The sequence below is a fragment of the Coregonus lavaretus genome (assembly GCF_964263955.1).
Source record: "Coregonus lavaretus genome assembly, contig: HAP1_SCAFFOLD_1528, whole genome shotgun sequence".
Lineage (NCBI taxonomy): Eukaryota > Metazoa > Chordata > Actinopteri > Salmoniformes > Salmonidae > Coregonus > Coregonus lavaretus.
Genome location: NW_028166650.1, coordinates 53,163 through 74,124, shown reverse-complemented (window position 1 = coordinate 74,124; position 20,962 = coordinate 53,163). Strand labels below are relative to the sequence as shown.

The 20,962-nt window shown below is 42.0% G+C and overlaps 1 protein-coding gene across 1 annotated transcript; it reads left to right on the top strand.

Annotated features, from left to right (window-relative positions):
* Window positions 1-10,354: 10,354 nt before the first annotated feature.
* LOC311114459 (NLR family CARD domain-containing protein 3-like) lies at window positions 10,355-17,478 on the top strand (the record flags this gene model as incomplete). The annotated part of the gene is made up of 3 exons (XM_084189708.1): window positions 10,355-12,073; window positions 15,283-15,310; window positions 15,881-17,478. Coding segments are annotated over 3 exons (2,295 nt in total), but the record flags the coding sequence as incomplete, so codon positions are not given.
* Window positions 17,479-20,962: the final 3,484 nt, after the last annotated feature.

Genomic DNA, 20,962 nt, shown 5'->3' with positions numbered 1-20,962 from the left:
AATCATGTCCATTTTAGCCCTTCAGTCAACATTCTCAGATACGTTTAGAAAAGAACAGATTGAAAGAAATAGTCTACTTTTAATAAATACACATTAGCCTGAGAGAGTGGAAGGGCTGAGAGGAATATGGCCTTGTGTTGCTGCACTGTCTATAACTACCTAAACAAACAGTAACAGGGAGATGAGGTGAAAAGTATCAGTCACGACTACATGTTGTTACAGGCTTTGGTATTTCCATTTATATTTTGAGGTTGGACGTTAGCACGTTGGGCGCACCTCTTGGCGCCACCTCAATAGACAGTATGCTTATGCCTGTGCTGGCTTGTCATCTCTTTAGTCAGAAGGGTTCCATCTGTTATGTGATATTGAAGAGCAGCTGGTCCAGTGTTCTGGTTGGCCTTAGAGATGTTAGAAGACTGGCACCTCTTTGTAGCTCTGCTTCTTTAAGTTGATGAACAAAGTCTTTCTGTCTTGTATCTCCCAGGGTTTAGTTTGGTTTGGTTTGGTCTGGTTTGGTCTGGTTTGGTCTGGTTTGGTTTGGTTTGGTCTGGTTTGGTCTGGTCTGGTCTGGTCTGGTTTGTTCTGATTTGGTCTGGTTTGGTTTGGTTTGCTCCACTTGTTTTTTTACTCCATATTGTAAGTTGGAGGGTTTTTATTTCAGATGTCCTCGTCTGGAGCCACTTCAATGGGCACTCATGGTGGGAGTCTTTTAGGTACCACTTTCTTGTTGCTAGTCAACATTCAGTGGACACTAGGGATTGGACGATTAAAACCGGAGGTCTGATGCGCCGTTGCAGTTTTCAAAGCACTACTGATTCGACACAACGTATCAATGCTTGTATCAAAGTAACAATACTACGTGATGATGACTGTCGAAGCTTCGGACATCACACTACCATCTGACAGCTGTCAGAAGAGCTCTGACCTCTGCTGGAAGCTTTGTGTTTTTATCTATACTGAACAAAAATACACTGCTCAAAAAAATAAAGGGAACACTTAAACAACACAATGTAACTCCAAGTCAATCACACTTCTGTGAAATCAAAATGTCCACTTAGGAAGCAACACTGATTGACAATACATTTCACATGCTGTTGTGCAAATGGAATAGACAACAGGTGGAAATTATAGGCAATTAGCAAGACACCCCCAATAAAGGACTAGTTTTGCAGGTGGTGACCACAGACCACTTCTCAGTTCCTATGCTTCCTGGCTGATGTTTTGGTCACTTTTGAATGCTGGCGGTGCTTTCACTCTAGTGGTAGCATGAGACGGAGTCTACAACCCACACAAGTGGCTCAGGTAGTGCAGCTCATCCAGGATGGCACATCCATGTGAGCTGTGGCAAGAAGGTTTGCTGTGTCTGTCAGCGTAGTGTCCAGAGCATGGAGGCGCTACCAGGAGACAGGCCAGTACATCAGGAGACGTGGAGGAGGCCGTAGGAGGGCAACAACCCAGCAGCAGGACTGCTTCCTCTGCCTTTGTGCAAGGAGGAGCAGGAGGAGCACTGCCAGAGCCCTGCAAAATGACCTCCAGCAGGCCACAAATGTGCATGTGTCTGCTCAAACGGTCAGAAACAGACTCCATGAGGGTGGTATGAGGGCCTGACGTCCACAGGTGGGGGTTGTGCTTACAGCCCAACACCGTGCAGGACGTTTGGCATTTGCCAGAGAACACCAAGATTGGCAAATTCACCACTGGCGCCCTGTGCTCTTCTCAGATGAAAGCAGGTTCACACTGAGCACATGTGACAGATGTGACAGAGTCTGGAGACGCTGTGGAGAACATTCTGCTGCCTGCAACATCCTCCAGCATGACCGGTTTGGCGGTGGGTCAGTCATGGTGTGGGGTAGCATTTCTTTGGGGGGCCGCACAGCCCTCCATGTGCTCGCCAGAGGTAGCCTAACTGCCATTAGGTACCGAGATGAGATCCTCAGACCCCTTGTGAGACCATATGCTGGTGCGGTTGGCCCTGGGTTCCTCCTAATGCAAGGCAATGCTAGACCTCATGTGGCTGGAGTGTGTCAGCAGTTCCTGCAAGAGGAAGGCATTGATGCTATGGACTGGCCCGCCCGTTTCCCAGACCTGAATCCAATTGAGCACATCTGGGACATCATGTCTCGCTCCTTCCACCAACGCCACGTTGCACCACAGACTGTCCAGGAGTTGGTGGATGCTTTAGTCCAGGTCGGGGAGGAGATCCCTCAGGAGACCATCCGCCACCTCATCAGGAGCATGCCCAGGCATTGTAGGGAGGTCATACAGGCACATGGAGGCCACAGACACTACTGAGCCTCATTTTGACTTGTTTTAAAGACATTACATCAAAGTTGGATCAGCCTGTAGTGTGGTTTTCCACTTTAATTTTGAGGGTGACTCCAAATCCAGACCTCCATGGGTTGATACATTTGATTTCCATTGATATTTTTTGTGTGATTTTGTTGTCAGCACATTCAACTATGTAAAGAAAAAAGTATTTAATAAGATTATTTAATTCATTCAGATCTAGGATGTGTTATTTTAGTGTTCCCTTAATTTTTTTGAGCAGTGTATAAATGCAACATGTAAAGTGTTGGTCCCATGTTTCATGAGCTGAAATAAAATAACCCAGAAATGTTCCATATGCACAAAAAGCATATTTCTCTCCGATTTTGTGCACAAATGTGTTAACATCCCTGTTAGTGAGCATTTATCCGTTGCCAAGATAATTCATCCACCAGACAGGGGTGGAATATCAAGAAGCTGATTAAACAGCATGATCATTACACAGGTACACCTTGTGCTGGGGACAATAACAGGCCACTTGAAAATGTGCAGTTTTGTCACACAACACAATGCCACAGATGTCTCAGGTTTTGAGGGAGCGTGCCATTGGCATGCTGACAGCAGGAATGTCCACCAGAGCTGTTGCCAGATAATTACATTGGTGTGAGAAGTGGAATGGCGGCTGTGAGGCCATCAAACTGGCCCGGACATGTGAGTAGTCGACTTCCTGGTCGGAGGGGGCAGTGTGAGCCACATTCCAATTCCCACCATGTGGGTTAACCCTATTGGTGCGATGCGTAGGTTGTTTGCCTTTTACACGTGCAACCTGGTTTCGCTTCCCTGCTCTGCTGTTTGCTACATTGGTGTCAGAAGTAGTATGGTGTCTGTGAGGCCATCAGAATGCACGGCCCGGATGTGTGAGGGGTCTGAGTAGTCGAATCACAGGACTTGCTTTTATAGGGGGCAGTGTGAGACAGGTTACAATTCCCATCGCAGCAATAGGTTTAACCCTATAGACAGGTTATAATTAGGTTTAACCCTATAGACAGGTTATAATTAGGTTTAACCCTATAGACAGGTTATAATTAGGTTTAACCCTATAGACAGGTTATAATTAGGTTTAACCCTATAGACAGGTTATAATTAGGTTTAACCCTATAGACAGGTTATAATTAGGTTTAACCCTATAGACAGGTTATAATTAGGTTTAACCCTATAGACAGGTTATAATTAGGTTTAACCCTATAGACAGGTTATAATTAGGTTTAACCCTATTGCTGCGATGCTTAGGGTGTTTGCCTTTTTCGCCAGTGACCTGGGTTCACTGCCCTGCCCCGCTGTTTGATACAATATTAATATCACAGACTACCCGACGTCCGTTGAACAAAGAGACACAACAATATGAGTGAAAGGATTTTAGGATAATATCAGTAAGTGTTGATTTAAAGTTGTCTTCTGGGTTCAGCCTTCTAGCTTCCTTTATCAATAGGGTGAAATATAACAAATGACATGGTCTCAAAGTTTGGAGATAACCAGGCCCAGTTTAAATCACTATGACAACCATTTCATTATTTCCCCAGAGCAGCAAGGGAATCTAGAGACTCAACCTTTGCAGAATCAGAATCACCTTTATTCGCCAAGTACATTTGCACATACATATGTAGGATCTTAATTTGAGCCAGTTTGCTACAGCAGGAAAATATTCCTGCAGCAACAGAAAATGTAAATTATTATGTGAATTATAATTAATGGACATTTTTGTACCGGTTGATACATTTTTATTAAGCGAAACTCAAGTCTGGAATTTGTAAGTGGAAATTACAAACTTCAAAAGCCTTTTAAAACCTAAAATACACTACAAGTTTTACATTTCCTGCGTTGCGGGAAAGTTATTCTGCAGTGGGGGGGGTGATCAAATTAAATCTTACATCTGTACACATAATTCTACATGGTGATAGTGACAGACAACATTTAGAGACAGAATACAGACAGAAGAGTTTACACAAATGTCTGTACAACATTATACACAACTAGGAAGAGTGAGCATAGAGCTATAAGATAATGAACAGTGGATATACAGATATACAGTACAGTGGGAATACAGTTGATATACAGATATACAGTACAGTGGGAATACAGTGGATATACAGATATACAGTACAGTGGGAATACAGTTGATATACAGATATACAGTACAGTGGGAATACAGTTGGTATACTAATATACAGTACAGTGGGAATACAGTTGATATACAGATATACAGTACAGTGGGAATACAGTTGGTATACAGATATACAGTACAGTGGGAATACAGTTGGTATACAGATATACAGTACAGTGGGAATACAGTTGGTATACAGATATACAGTACAGTGGGTATACAGTTGGTATACAGATATACAGTACAGTGGGTATACAGTTGATATACGGTGGATGTCCACATGTACAGTACCAGTATAAATATATCTAAGAGAGATGAACAGAGTGCAAATGCAGTATAGTTCAGTTATTTAGTGTACAGTTCAGAGATGGCTTGATGTGGTGAGCAGCATAGAGTGTATAGTCATTTAGTCTCTATGGACCAGATGGTAGTGTACAGTTCAGAGATGGCTTGATGTGGTGTGCAGCATAGAGTGTATAGTCCTTTAGTCTCTATGGGCCAGATGGCCAGTTGGTGAGGGCTACAGCATGGGGAAAGAAACTGTTCAGATGGGGGTCTATAACATCCAATCACATAGGTTTACAGCAGCTGACGGTTGCAACGTTATTGCTAATAACTCAAACTGCCTTATTTAGATAAAAACATAATCTCTCTACAGATGTAGGATCTTCATTTGATCACCCTGTAGCAGGATAACTAAAACTTGTAGTGTATTTGAGTGTATTTAAGCTTTAAAAAATGTTTCTGAAGATGATAAATTCAATTTTTCTATTATAAAATGGTTCATTAATTATAATCCACATAATAATTCAAATGTCCTGTTGCTGCAGGATTATTTTCCTGCTGTAGCAAACTGGCTAAAATTAAGATCCTACATCTGTAGCAATACACCTCTCTTTGATGTACATGGCTATATCAGGATTGACTTTTGACCATTTGACATCTTTTATTTACTGTTGTTTAGGCTGGTTGAATGAGTTGCCTATAAAAGCTACTTCATCTACAAGAGAACAGGCGGCTGCACCAGCGACTGTAAGAAGTTATGTGATTTCCTCATATGAACGTGAAAGTAAGTGTGTAGCCTACGCAGTTACACAATGGCTGTTGAAACTGTAGCACATATTTCTCGGTAACATTAGAAGTCGGATAAATGTGTTGATATGTAGGAAAGACGGGCAGACCCTGGTAAGGCTAAACTACAAACTATTATAAGGTTAGGTCGACTTCAGACATTCAATAGTCAGAGTAGGTTTGAGCTATGATCACATATCATGCTGACAAACCTGATAGTCTCCGTTGGAAATGGTGTGTAAAATACCATGCCTAGGCTACAAGCTCTGTCCTGCTACTGTTAGGTCTATAACGTTATGGGAACTGATCTGAACAGGTTTAGGCTGGTCATCTAGGATATGTAGGCTATAGCTGAGGTATAGACCTCCATCTGTATCAGGACTAGGCTCCTGCTACTGTTACTGTTATAACGTTATGGGAACTGATCTGAACAGGTTTAGGCTGGTCATCTAGGATATGTAGGCTATAGCTGAGGTATAGACCTCCATCTGTATCAGGACTAGGCTCCTGCTACTGTTACTGTTATAACGTTATGGGAACTGATCTGAACAGGTTTAGGCTGGTCATCTAGGATATGTAGGCTATAGCTGAGGTATAGACCTCCATCTGTATCAGGACTAGGCTCCTGCTACTGTTACTGTTAGAACGTTATGGGAACAGATCTGAACAGGTTTAGGCTGGTCATCTAGGCTATAGCTGAGGTCAGTGGCGATTTTAGCATGTCAATCTTGGTGGGGCAAAACATAAATAAAGGGGGATGCATGCCAGCAAAGCCACTCCACAACACAACACTAAACAATACATTCATTGCACTATAATGGTGAGAAACGGTGGCCACAAACTGTTAGGGCCTCCATAAAGCAGAGTCCCAACAGCAGAGTCCCAACAGCAGAGTCCCAACAGCAGAGTCCCAACAGCAGAGTCCCAACAGCAGAGTCCCATCTGCAGAGTCCCAACAGCAGAGTCCCAACAGCAGAGTCCCAACAGCAGAGTCCCAACAGCAGAGTCCCAACAGCAGAGTCCCAACAGCTGTCCTATCATTTCTCTTCATTGTTTCTCTTCATATGACAAGGATTAAAAAGGATTTGCCTGTAGATTGTCGACTTGATTCATGATGATGACTGCTGGCTAAGATTTTGAAAGTATGATGTTGACCTGATCAGTTCAATCAAAGCTACTGTAGATATAATGTGATTTGACGTCATTTTATCTGTGGCCAATGACCTTCTTGGATGGGCACTTCTAATGTAACTCTGTGGCAGCACCCAAGGGGCTTGAATTTTCTAGCTCTACCCTTAGACTTGGCGGTGACGTAGTGTCCCCATGAGTGACAGAACACTGAGCCAATCACGAAGCAACGCTCTGTATTTTCTTCTGGCTTGCCCCACCACCACAGAAAGCACTGAGCTAGGCTGAAACACCTGCATTTTGGAGCTGCCTTACTCAAGAAAACAAAAAAGAGACCATGTTTTTTTGCGGCTTTATTAACTCAATGATTAACTCAATGACATTTTTTGCAAACTGATATGTGACACGTATTAATGCCAAAATAACATGCAAAACAGGAAAGGCCACCTGCCCTGAATGACGGGTCGCTGGTTGAGAGAATGCCAAGAGTGTGCAAAGCTGTCATCAAGGCAAATGGTGGCTATTTGAAGAATCTCAAATATAAAATATATTTTGATTTGTTTAACACTTTTTTGGTTACTACATGATACCATATGTGTTATTCCATAGTGTTGATGTCTTCACTATTATTCTATAATGTAGAAAATAGTAAAAATAAAGACGAGCCCTTGAATGCGTATGTGTTCTAAAACTTTTGACCGGTAGTGTATATATTTTTTACATTGTTAGCAAACTGATATGTGACATTTATTAATGCCACAATAACATGCAAAACAGGAAAGGCCACCTGCCCTGAATGACGGGTCGCACTTGCTGAGGTATAGACCTTGATCTACTTTACACAACAACAAAAAAACTGTTATACATTATAACCTAGCCTACTTTAAATAATATAAAATCTCTTAATTGTTGCAAAAAACCTTTCTGTATAGATCACTGATCCCCCCCAGATCAATCAAGCCTGTTTTAGCCCTTCTGTCTACATTCTCAGATACGTTTAGAAAATAACAGATTCAAAAATAATAAATGGCCGACTTTTAATGAAAACAATTAAGTGTGTGACATGGCCATGGAGAAGAGATGTCACAACTACATATTCATGTGATTGCATTAAATCACCTGACTGTTTCGATATGTCTGTTAGTAAATGTTTTGTAAGAGATAATTAATAAATGATAACAATTCACATTCAAGAATTACTGTGTTAACTACAACCAACATGTTGGATCTCTGTTTAGGGGTCAGTGGTCTAAAATGAGTCTCTCTGGGGAGAGAGAGGAGGGGGTCCCTGCCTCTAAAATGAGTCTCTCTGGGGAGAGAGAGGAGGGGGGCCCTGCCTCTAAAATTTGTCTCTCTGGGGAGAGAGAGGAGGGGGGCCCTGCCTCTAAAATGAGTCTCTCTGGGGAACATGACACCAAAGCTAAGAGGTGAGATGACAATTTTGTTTAAGAATTATTAAGAGTTTATTTCCTAAATGCTATTTCCACAATTTTTCACATGTGTTTTTTAATCAGAAATGGTTGCAAAATATGACATTTTCTAGTTCATTTTACCACTTACAACCATAAAATAACAATTTATAGCATAACAAACAATGAAACTGACATAAACCAAAAACACCATACATTTAGTTAACTATATATATTTTAAAAAATATTTATTTAGATGGGTGACATTATCTGCCACTGTAGATAAAGAAGAGCTCTCCAGTAGGTGAACCAAAACATTCAAAGACCATTTTCTCAAAATTGAGGTTACAAGATTATCATCTTTCAAAGCAGAATTACTTTCCCATTGTTCCTCAACTGTAGTGTATGATATACCTTTTTCTAGCTGAGTCTCTACTTTTATCCAATGTAAAAAAAAAAACACAATTTCAAATGTTGCTACATAAGACCGAATCGAGCCGGTCGGCCACATTTGACTGTGTAAAACCTAGCAGTACTACTTATTTCTCTGAGAGTGAGGCAGATATATATATTATTACTGTGTAAAACCTAGCAGTACTACTTATTTCTCTGAGAGTGAGGCAGATATATATTATTACTGTGTAAAACCTAGCAGTACTACTTATTTCTCTGAGAGTGAGGCAGATATATATTATTACTGTGTAAAACCTAGCAGTACTACTTATTTCTCTGAGAGTGAGGCAGATATGTAGCATTTTGCAATAAAAACATGATTATTTGTCTCTCTGAAATGAAACCATCAAGTGATAGATTTTAAACAAATACATGTCTGTCATTGAACAACCCCATGCCATGATTAGCTAGTGAAAAAACACACCAATCTCTTTCATAATTTCTTTAAACAATAAAAGCTAATTGACGAACATTTCTGAATATGGATATATAGCGTTTTAGAATGAAACTCTTGTTATGTTTCCCCATCTGAGCTCAGAGTAGATGAGAGACGTAATGTTTGTCTCTGTTGTGTTGAAGCCCAATCAAGCAGGAGAGACCAGCCTCCCCTGTACCCAGCTGTGTGTCCATGAAGAGTGACAAGTCTATGGAAGCTCCTATGAAGTTTAGAGAGGGAGACTTTTCTACTGAACAAAGGTAAGAAGAACTCATGGGTCATGGTCAGTGAGTTAAACAACACTGTCTCTAGTCATTTCTCCTCTCCCATTTTCCCATTTATTTTTGTTGTTTTCATAAACCTTAGGCTAATCCTTTTTTCCATTTTCATAGTCCTGAAACAATATTAAACAAACAAAACATTCCCTCCGTGTGTGTGTGTGTGTGTGTGTGTGTGTGTGTTTGTGTGTGTGTGTCTGTGTGTGTGTGTGTGTGTGTGTGTGTGTGTGTGCACTCCCTGGATGAGGAAATGTAATCTGATGTTTTGTCCACAGAAACCAAAAGGAGAGATCAGAGTCAGAGATTCTCAGTGGCCAGTCTTCCCAGAGTCATCAAACAGACCTGGCCTCCATATTCAGTGTATGTGGTCCTGTTATGTACATTTGTTTTTGTTTACCTCAAGTAAAGTTGATCTGTCAATCATTCATTCATGTGTTAATGAGAAAGCATTTAGTCTCTTGCTTAACTTATATACTTGATTTATTTCAGTTGCTTGAAGAGAATATTATGACATTTGTGAAGAACGAGCTGAAGATGTTCAAGAGGATTCTTAGTCCAGAACTCCCAGAAGGCTTTGAGAGTCAGAAGCAGGATAAGGAAGTGGTGGATGCTGAAGATGAGAAGCAGGAGAGCAGTGCCAGAGAGGGGGCTCTGAAGATCACACTGCACGTCCTGAGGAAAATGAACCAGAAGGAGCTTGCTGACACACTGGAGAAAAGTAAGAGCTGTCTGCCTCATGTTGAATGCTGTTTTAGAACATTTAAAAGCTGTAGCTAAAGTACAGCTAAAGTAGCTGTGTAACTCAGTGATATTGTAGCAGCCTTAACACAACACCTAGTGACCTCATCAAGTAGCAGCAGGGATGTGTTGTGGTGATTAATTGAGAGAGAGAGAGAGAGAGAGAGAGAGAGAGAGAGAGAGAGAGAGAGAGAGAGAGAGAGAGAGAGAGAGAGAGAGAGAGAGAGAGAGAGAGAGAGAGAGAGAGACAACATTAATAATACCATCAATAAGAGATCTATACAGACAGTTAAGAGAATAAATTATTATAATTTAAACTTTATAACACAGTTTTACAATACTGTAGGCATTAAAACAGATATTAATATCCTCTGTGTTATTTCTTCATTCAGATGAGCTTGCTGTGATTTGCCAAAGTGAACTCAAATCTAATCTAAAGAAGAAGTTTCAATGTGTATTTGAGGGGATTGCTAAACAAGGAAACCCAACACTTCTCAATAAGATCTACACAGAGCTCTACATCACAGAGGGTGGAAAAGGAGAGGTCAATAATGAACATGAGCTGAGACAGATTGAGACAACAACCAGGAAACAAGCCAGACCAGAGACTGCAATCAAATGTAACGACATCTTCAGACCCTTAACTGGACAAGACAAACTTATCAGAACTGTGCTGACAAAGGGAGTCGCTGGCATCGGAAAAACAGTCTCTGTGCAGAAGTTCATTCTGGACTGGGCTGAAGGAAAAGCAAATCAGGATGTCCAATTTGTATTTTCCTTTCCTTTTCGGGAGCTGAATTTGATGAAAATGGAAAAATACACTTTCATTGAACTTCTCAATCACTTCTCAATCGAAACCAAAGAATCAAGAATCTCCAACTACGACAAGTACAAAGTTCTGTTCATCTTTGATGGTCTGGATGAGTGCCGACTGCCCCTAGACTTCCAGAAGAACAAGATATGTTGTGACATCACAGAGTCAACCTCAGTGGATGCTCTGCTGACAAATCTCATCAAGGGAAATCTGCTTCCCTCTGCTCTCCTCTGGATAACTACCCGACCTGCAGCAGCCAATCAGATCCCTTCAGGGTGTGTTGACCAGGTGACAGAGGTACGAGGGTTCAATGATCCACAGAAGGAGGAGTACTTCAGGAAGAGATTCAGTGATGAGGACCTGGCCAGCAGAATCATCTCACACATAAAGACATCAAGGAGCCTCCACATCATGTGCCACATTCCAGTCTTCTGTTGGATTTCTGCAACAGTCCTTGAACACATGTTGAGTACAGACAAGACAGAAGAGATGCCCAAGACTCTGACTGAGATGTACTCACACCTTGTGGAGTTTCATACCAAACAGAAGAATGAAAAGTATCTTGGGAAAGAAGAGACAGGTCCACACTGGAATAAAGAGAGCATTCTGTCACTGGGAAAACTGGCTTTTCAACAGCTTGTGAATGGCAATCTGATTTTCTATGAAGAAGAGCTGAAAGAGGCTGGGATTGATGTCAATGAAGCCTCAGTGTACTCAGGATTGTGCACACAGCTCTTTAAAGAGGAATGTGGGCTGTACCAGGACAAGGTGTACTGCTTCGTGCATCTGAGCATTCAGGAGTTTCTGGCTGCTGTATATGTGTTCCTCTCATTCATCAACAACAATGAGAATCTAATGGCCAAACCGCATGTTACTGAAGTTACTGTCTACAAGAGTGCTGTGGATAAAGCCTTACAAAGTGAGACAGGAAACCTGGACCTGTTCCTCCGCTTCCTTCTGGGCCTCTCACTGGAGTCCAATCAGAAGCACTTACGAGGTCTACTGACAAAGACAAGAAGCAGCTCACAGAGCCATGAAGAAACAGTCAAGTACATCAAGGAGAAGATCAGAGAGAATCCCTCTCCAGAGAGGTGCATCAATCTGTTCCACTGTCTGAATGAACTGAATGACCATTCTCTAGTGAAGGAGATCCAATGGTACCTGAGATCAGGAAGTCTCTCAGAAGCCAAACTGTCACCTGCACAGTGGTCAGCTCTGGTCTTTGTGTTGCTGACTTCAGAAAAGGAGCTGGATGTGTTTGACCTGAAGAAATACTCCAGATCAGAGGAAGGTCTTCTGAGGCTGCTGCCAGTGGTCAAAGCCTCCAGAGCTGCTCTGTGAGTACATAAAATGACATTTAAGTACTAATCATCAGGAAGAAATATTAAGTTTAGAGAAATATATGTATTATAATATGTATATAATATATAGTATTACATTGAAAAACTTACTGAATCAATGCATTGATGTTCACATTAGTATAACAATATGACCATACAATTCTAGGAGACGGAAGATGAATCTATATGTTGTTTGAGAGAATAAACCAAATGCATCTGCCATTGTCCTTCTACACTACTGGTGTTAAATTAACAGTGTGTTTGTGAAATCATGATGATCTCTCTGTCAGGCTGTCAGGCTGTGGAGTCACAGAGAAAGGCTGTGCTTCTCTGGTCTCAGCTCTGAAGTCAAACCCCTCACACCTGAGAGAGCTGGACCTGAGTAACAATGACCTGAAGGATTCAGGAGTGAAGCTGCTCTCTGCTGTCCTGGGGAATCCCCACTGTAAACTGGAGACTCTGAGGTCAGTATTCCTGTAGTTGGTCAACAAGTGATAACTGTTCACCAGATCCACATGTGTTTACCAGGCACACATAGTCCACACCATATGTGTTTGGACAGTGAAGCTTACAGTTTTACATTTGGTGCTATGCTCCATCATTTTGGATTTGAGATAGAATGTTTCATATTAGGCGACAGTACAGAATGTCACCTTTTATTTGAGAGTATTTGCATACATATCTTTGTTACTGTTTAGAAATGAAATCACTTTATGTATCTATTTCTCCCATTTGAAAAAGTCTTAATAATTTGGACATATTCACTTATATTGTATTAAAGTAGTCAAAAGTTTAGTATTTGGTCCCATATTCCTTACCTGCAGTGATTACATCAAGCTTGTGATTCTACAAACTTGTTGAATGCATTTGCAGTTTTTTTAGTTGTGTTTTAGATTATGTTTTTCCTGATAGAAACTGCAATGTTAATAATGTCCTGTCATTTTGGAGTCACTTCACTTGTATTGTCAGTAAGAATAGAAGATGTTTCTGAACACTTCTACATTCATGTGGATGCTACCATGATTATGAATAATCATGAATGAATCGTGAATAATGATGAATAAGAGGAACAAGGATCATACCCCCTCTGTTATTGGTAATGGTGAGAGGTTAGCATGTTTTGTTGTAGCCTCTGTAACTTTCTCACTCATTATTATTCATGATTCATTCATGATTTTTCTTAATCAAGGCATCATCAGGATTACTTTAGTAGTGTTTAGAAACATGTTATCTACTCACTTAGACAGAAAATTACTCCAGTCATCATCCACCATTCAGTTACTATTGGGCAAAACATAACCCAAAACACAACCAAAACAAACTGCAAATGCAACCAACGAGTTTGGGACCAAATACTCAACTTTTGACTACTTTAATACACTATAAGTGAATTGGTCAGTATACTTATGACTTCTTCAAATAGGGGGACTAGATACATAAAGTGCTTTCATTTCTAAATGGTGAAAAATATATGTATTAAAATACCCTCAAAAAAAAGGTGACATTATATACTGTCACCTCATATGAAACATTTGATCTCAAATCCAAAATGCTGGAGTATAGAGCCACATTTAAAATATTAGCTTCACTGTCAAACTAGATATGGTGTGGACTGTATACTCAATACAATCTAAATCTGATACCTCACTGTCTGTCTTTCGACTGATACTGCTTTTTAAACTGTTCTGGTCAGTTTACTCAAATATTTGTACTATACATGTTTCTATCAACAAGCAATACTTTGATAATTTCTAATAATGATACATTAATTTATGAATAGATATGGCAGATTTATGGACACTGATGTATCTGAACATTTTGAAAAAATATACTGCCACTATTTTGACCACCAAAGAATTGCAGTGTGGTTTTAATATGATTTGACTCTTTGCAGGCTGTCAGGCTGTCTAGTCACAGAGGAAGGCTGTGCTTCTCTGGTCTCAGCTCTGAAGTCAAACCCCTCACACCTGAGAGAGCTGGACCTGAGCTACAATCACCCAGGAGACTCAGGAGTCAGACTGCTCTCTGCTGGACTGGAGGATCCACACTGCAGACTGGAGAAACTCAAGTATGTAGAGGGTTTATGTCAATGTTCATATCAGACATGTTGGAGTTATCAGGCTAGTTAAGACAAACATTCTGACCACCACTTGGACAAAGTTATATAAAGACTGTGTGTGTGTGTGTGTGTGTGTGTCCAGTGTGTGTGTGTGTGTGTGTCCAGTGTGTGTGTGTCCAGTGTGTATCCAATGTGTGTGTACAGTACACTAGACACACACAAACACTGGACAAACACACACACTGGACACACACACAAACACACTGGACACACACACACACATTGGACACACACTGGACACACACACACTAGACACACACACACACTGGACACACACACACACACACACACACTGGACACACACACACTCACACTGGACACACACATACACTGGACAAACACACACACACACTGGACACACACACACACACACACACACACAAACACACTGGACACACACACTGGACACACTGGACAGACAAACACACACACACTGGATACACACTGGACACACACTGGACACACACACACACAAACAGTGGACACACACATTCACTTGACAAACACACACAAACTGAACACACAAACACACACACACACACACACTGGACACACACTGGACACAAACTGGACACACACACAAACTGGACACACACACACACTGGACACACACACACACACAGGACACACACACACACTGGACACACACACACTGGACACACACACACTGGACACACACACACTGGACACACACACACACACACACACTGGACACACACAAACTGGACACACACACACACAAACAGGACACACACACACAGACACACACACACACTGGACACACACACTGGACACATACATACACACACAGACAAACATTCTTACCACCGCTTATACAAAGTTATATGCTGAATGTGTGTGTGAGTGTCCAGTGTGTGTGTTGTGTGTGTCCGTGTGTCGTGTGTGTGTGTGTGTGTGTGTGTGTGTGTGTGTGTGTGTGTGTGTGTGTGTGTGTGTGTGTGTGTGTGTGTGTGTGTGTGTGTGTGTGTGTGTGTGTGTGAGTTCAGGTGTATCCCTCAATGACTGTCTGTTCTTCTGCTTACCGCTACAGTGTGGAACATGGTGGAGAGAACACAATGAAACCTGGACTTAGAAAATGTGAGTGTTGACTGCTGTGAAGAATATGACTAAGAATAAGTCTTAATTCAAGTGAAGTCAAAGTCAAAGACCACCATCATTACTTACTTGGTCATATTAAATATCAGCTGTAGTTCTACAGAAGCACAAATCAGGGACACCAAAGTTTACAAAGAGTTGCTTTGACAATGTGTGTGTCTGTGTATGTGTGTGGTGTGTTCGTGTTACTTTAGAAATGTGTGTGTGTGTTCATGCATGAAGATGTGTGTGTGTCCAGTGTGTGTTCAGGATGTGTTTCCAGTGTGTGTGTGTTCAGGATGTGTGTGTGTGTTCATGCATGCATACAGGTGTGAGTGTGTGTTCAATGTGTTTGTGTGTGTTCAGGATGTGTGTGTGTGTAATTAATGGGAATAAGTGTGTTTTATATTACCATACAGTATAACATATGATCATTGAACAAATCTCAAGTTACCTTAACTTCTCCTTTTGATACCTAGAAACATCTACATTAAATGAATTAGTGAAAAGTGAGTTAACATTCTAATGTGAATGATGATGATTTCTAATATTGTGTCTGGTTTCATCCATCAGATGTCTGTGATCTCACACTGGACCCAAACACAGTAAACAGACGCCTCTCTCTGTCTGAGGAGAACAGAAAGGTGACATGGAGGAGAGAGGAGCAGCCGTATCCTGATCACCCAGAGAGATTTGAGGTCTGGAGACAGGTGCTGTGTAGAGAGGGTCTGACTGGGCGCTGTTACTGGGAGGTAGAGTGGAGTGGGGGAGGGGTTGATATAGGAGTAGCATATAAAGGAATCAGCAGGAGAGGAAGGGGTAATGACTGTGGGATTGGATGTAATGACAAGTCCTGGAGTCTGTTCTGCTCTGACAACAGATACAGAGCCAGTTACTATCCCAGGCACAATTATAAGTCCACTACCATAGACGTCCCCTCCTCCAGCTCCCACAGAGTAGGAGTGTATCTGGACTGGCCAGCCGGCACTCTGTCCTTCTACAGAGTCTCCTCTGACACACTGACCCACCTGAACACATTCCACTCCACATTCACTGAGCCCCTCTATCCAGGGTTTAGGGTTCATGATGTTTGGGGTTCCTCAGCAACTTTAACACACTGAACACACACAAACTGGACACAAACACTGGATACACACACACTGGAGACACACAAACACACACACACACACACACACACACTGGAAACACACAAATACACACACAAACACACACACACACACACTGGAAACACACACACACACACACACACACACACACTGGACACACTCACACTGGACATACACACACACACACACTGGACACACACACACTGTACACACACATACACACACTGGACACACACACACACACTGGACACACACACACACACTGGACACACACACACACTGGACACACACACACACTGGACACACAAACACACACATACACTGGACACACACACACTGGACACACTCACACAAATACACACACACACCAGACACACACACACACACATTCACTGGACACACACACACACACACACACACACACATACACACACACACACACTGAACACACACACTGGACACACACACACACACTGGACACACACAAACACACACATACACACACTGGACAAACACACACACTGGACACACTCACACTGGACATACACACACACGCTGTACATACACACACACACACACTGGACACACACACACACTGTACACACACATACACACACTGAACACACACACTGGACACACACACACACTGGACACACTCACACTGGACACACACACACTGGACACACACATACACACACACACACACACACACACACATACATACACTGGACACACACACACACACACTAGACACACACACACACACTGGACAAACACACACACTGGACATACACACACACACACACACACTGGACACACTCACACTGTACACACACACACACACTGGACACACACACATTGGACACACACACACACACTGGACACACACACACTGGACACACTCACACACTGGACACACTCACACACTGGACACACACATACCGGACACACACACACACACTGGACACACACACACACACACACTGGACAAACACACACACACACACACACACTGGACAAACACACACACTGGACACACACACACTGGACAAACTCACACGACACACACACACACACACACACACACACACCGGACACATACACACACACACACACTGGACACACACAAACACACTGGACACACACACTGGACACACACTCACACTAGACACACACACACACTGGACACACACACCGGACACACACACACACACATATACACTGGACACACACACACACATGCACACACACACACACACACACACTGAACACACACACTGGACACACACACCCACTGGACACACACAAACACACACACACACATGCAAACACACTGGACACACACAAACACACACATACACACACACACACACACACACACACACACACACACTGGACAAACACACACACTGGACACACACACACTGGACACACTCACACTGGACATACACACACACACACTGGACACACACACACACTAGACACACACACACACACAATGTACACACACACACACACACACACACACACACACACTGGACACAGACACACACTGGACACACACACACTGGACACACACACACACACTGGACACACACACACACACAGACTGGACACACACACACTGGACACACACACACACACACACTGGACACACACACACACACACTGGACACACACAAACACACACACACACACACACACTGGACAAACACACACACACTGGACACACTCACACTGGACACACACACACACACACACACACTGGACACACACACGCAGGACAAACACACACACACACATACCCTGGACACACACACACAAACACACTTGGGACACACATACACACACTAGACACACACACACACACACTGGACACACACACACACACTGGACACACACACACACACACTGGACACACACACACACACTGAACATACACTGGACACACACACTGAACACACACTGGACACACACACACACACACACACTGGACACACACACACACACACACTGGACACACTTGACACACACTGGACACACACACACACTGGACATACACACACACACACTGGACACACACACACACACTGGACACACACACACACACACACACTGGACACACACACACACTGAACACACACTGGACACACACACTGAACACACACTGGACACACACACACACACACACACTGGACACACACACACACACTGGACACACTTGACACACACTGGACACACACACACACTGGACACACACACACACACACTGGACACACTTGACACACACTGGACACACACACACTGAACACACACACACACTGGATACACACACACACTGGACACACACACAAAAATACAATTGATACACACACACACACACACACTGGACAAACACACACACACTGGACACTCACACACTGGACACACACACACACACACACTGGACACATTTCCATGTGTTGTATTTTGATGAAAGGAAATCCCATATAGCCTACTGGACAGGACTTTGCTATGGCATCTTCTGTTTGGGTGTCTCAGGTCAGGTCTGAGCCATGATCAGAATGTGTCTCTGTGTCTATTTCCAGCCCTGCCATTACTACCTGTCCTGATCTAGTGTTTCACCCCTGACCTCTTCACACCGTCTCACTGTCCATGTCTGCTTTTAGCTCCCACCTCTACTTCACTGTGTTATAATGGACCTTATGCTTGTTATGTCACCTCTGTAACCAGTTATCAAACATACTGACCTTTCTGACCCTATCCCATGGCCCTACTTTCTACAACTGAACATTTAAATTCCTCTATGAGTTTTGTTTAGTGTCCATTTACTAATCTATGTATTTGTTGTATATTGGGGTTGTGCTGCAGAGCATCATGGGGGTTTGTATGTGTTGAGATGATCACGTTCCAGATAAATGGTTGAACTGATTCCTGTCTCCTGTCTTATCATTATTGAATTGTTATACAGACGTGGTTATGAAACCCACCAGACATAACAAAAGATTGGCGATGAGTAAGTCTGAATCTACAGGAACTATTCTGTCTGGAAGAAGTGGGTTTTTACAACTGTTTAAAACTGTTATTTTCTGTGGTACAGTCTAGGCTAATGTTAGCACAGTGTATTGCTAGCAGAGGCAAGTGCATAGTCGAGCTAGCTAAGAAAGAGAGTTAACCAGTGGTGTAAAGTACTTAAGTAAAAATACTTTAAAGTACTACTTAAGTAGTTTTTTGGGGGTATCTGTACTTGACTTTACTATTTATATTTTTGACTACTTTACTTTTACTTCACTACATTCCTAAAGAAAATAATGTACTTTTTACTCCATACATTTTCCCTGACACCCAAAAGTACTCGTTACATTTTGAATGCTTAGCAGGACAGAAAATGGTCCAATTCACACACTTATCAAGAGAACATCCCTACTGCCTCTGATCTGGCAGACTCACTAAACACAAATGCTTTGTTTGTAAATTGTCTGAGTGTTGGAGTTTGCTTCTGGCTGAACGTACATTTTAAAAACAAGAAAATCGTCTGGTTTGCTTTATGTAAGGAATTTGAAATGATTTATACTTGTACTTTTACTTTTGATACTTTAGTATATTTTAGCAATTACATTTACTTTTTATACTTAAGTACATTTAAAACCAAATACTTTTAGACTTTTACTCAAGTAGTATTTTACTGGGTGACTTTCACTTTTAGTTGAGTCATTTTCTGTTAAGGTATCTTTACTTTTACTCAAGTATGACAATTGGGTACTTTTTCCACCACTGGAGTTAACATCGTCATGGACGGCAGAAAAGGACTGGAGACGGACATCGGAGCGGGAAAACAACGTGATTAAAAAGGAGGAATATACAGTGATTAAAGGAAAGGACATTTATTCAACTGTGAAGACAAACCTTTTAATTAAAACTGCTAAATGAGCGAATTTAAGAGGAAACGTCAGTGAGTGAAGTGAATGAAGATCACGTGACTGAGGAAAATATTGCTGTGGCTGAGGACAATACTGAAGTGAGTGACAATCAGGAGCTTATTGAGAAACAAAAATTATTGGAATTGTTGGAAACATTGGACAGTTTGATGAAATTATTGAGCAGTGGAGCTCATATACAGAACGGTTTTGTCACGCCCTGGCTCTGGGGACTCTTTATGTTGAGCCAGGGTGTTAGTTTCTATGTTTAATATTCTATGTTTCTATTCTAGATCGTGTTTTCTATGTTGGCCGGTTGGTTCCCAATCAGAGGCAGCTGTAGCTCGTTGTCTCTGATTGGGAACCATACTTAGGCAGCCTGTTTGGCACTTAGTGGGTTCATCTAACAATCCTAATCACCAGCTGATACATTGTAATCACCTTACACCTAGAAAACATAATTTAATGAAAATCTTAACCTCTCTGTGTGATCTATGTAATCAAGGTGCCTTGGACTCCTTTAATCATATGTACTGGGAGTGACCAGGGGACATTGTTTTGGAAAGTGATACCCTCTGTCTTATCTGCTGTAGTGGATATCATCATACCTT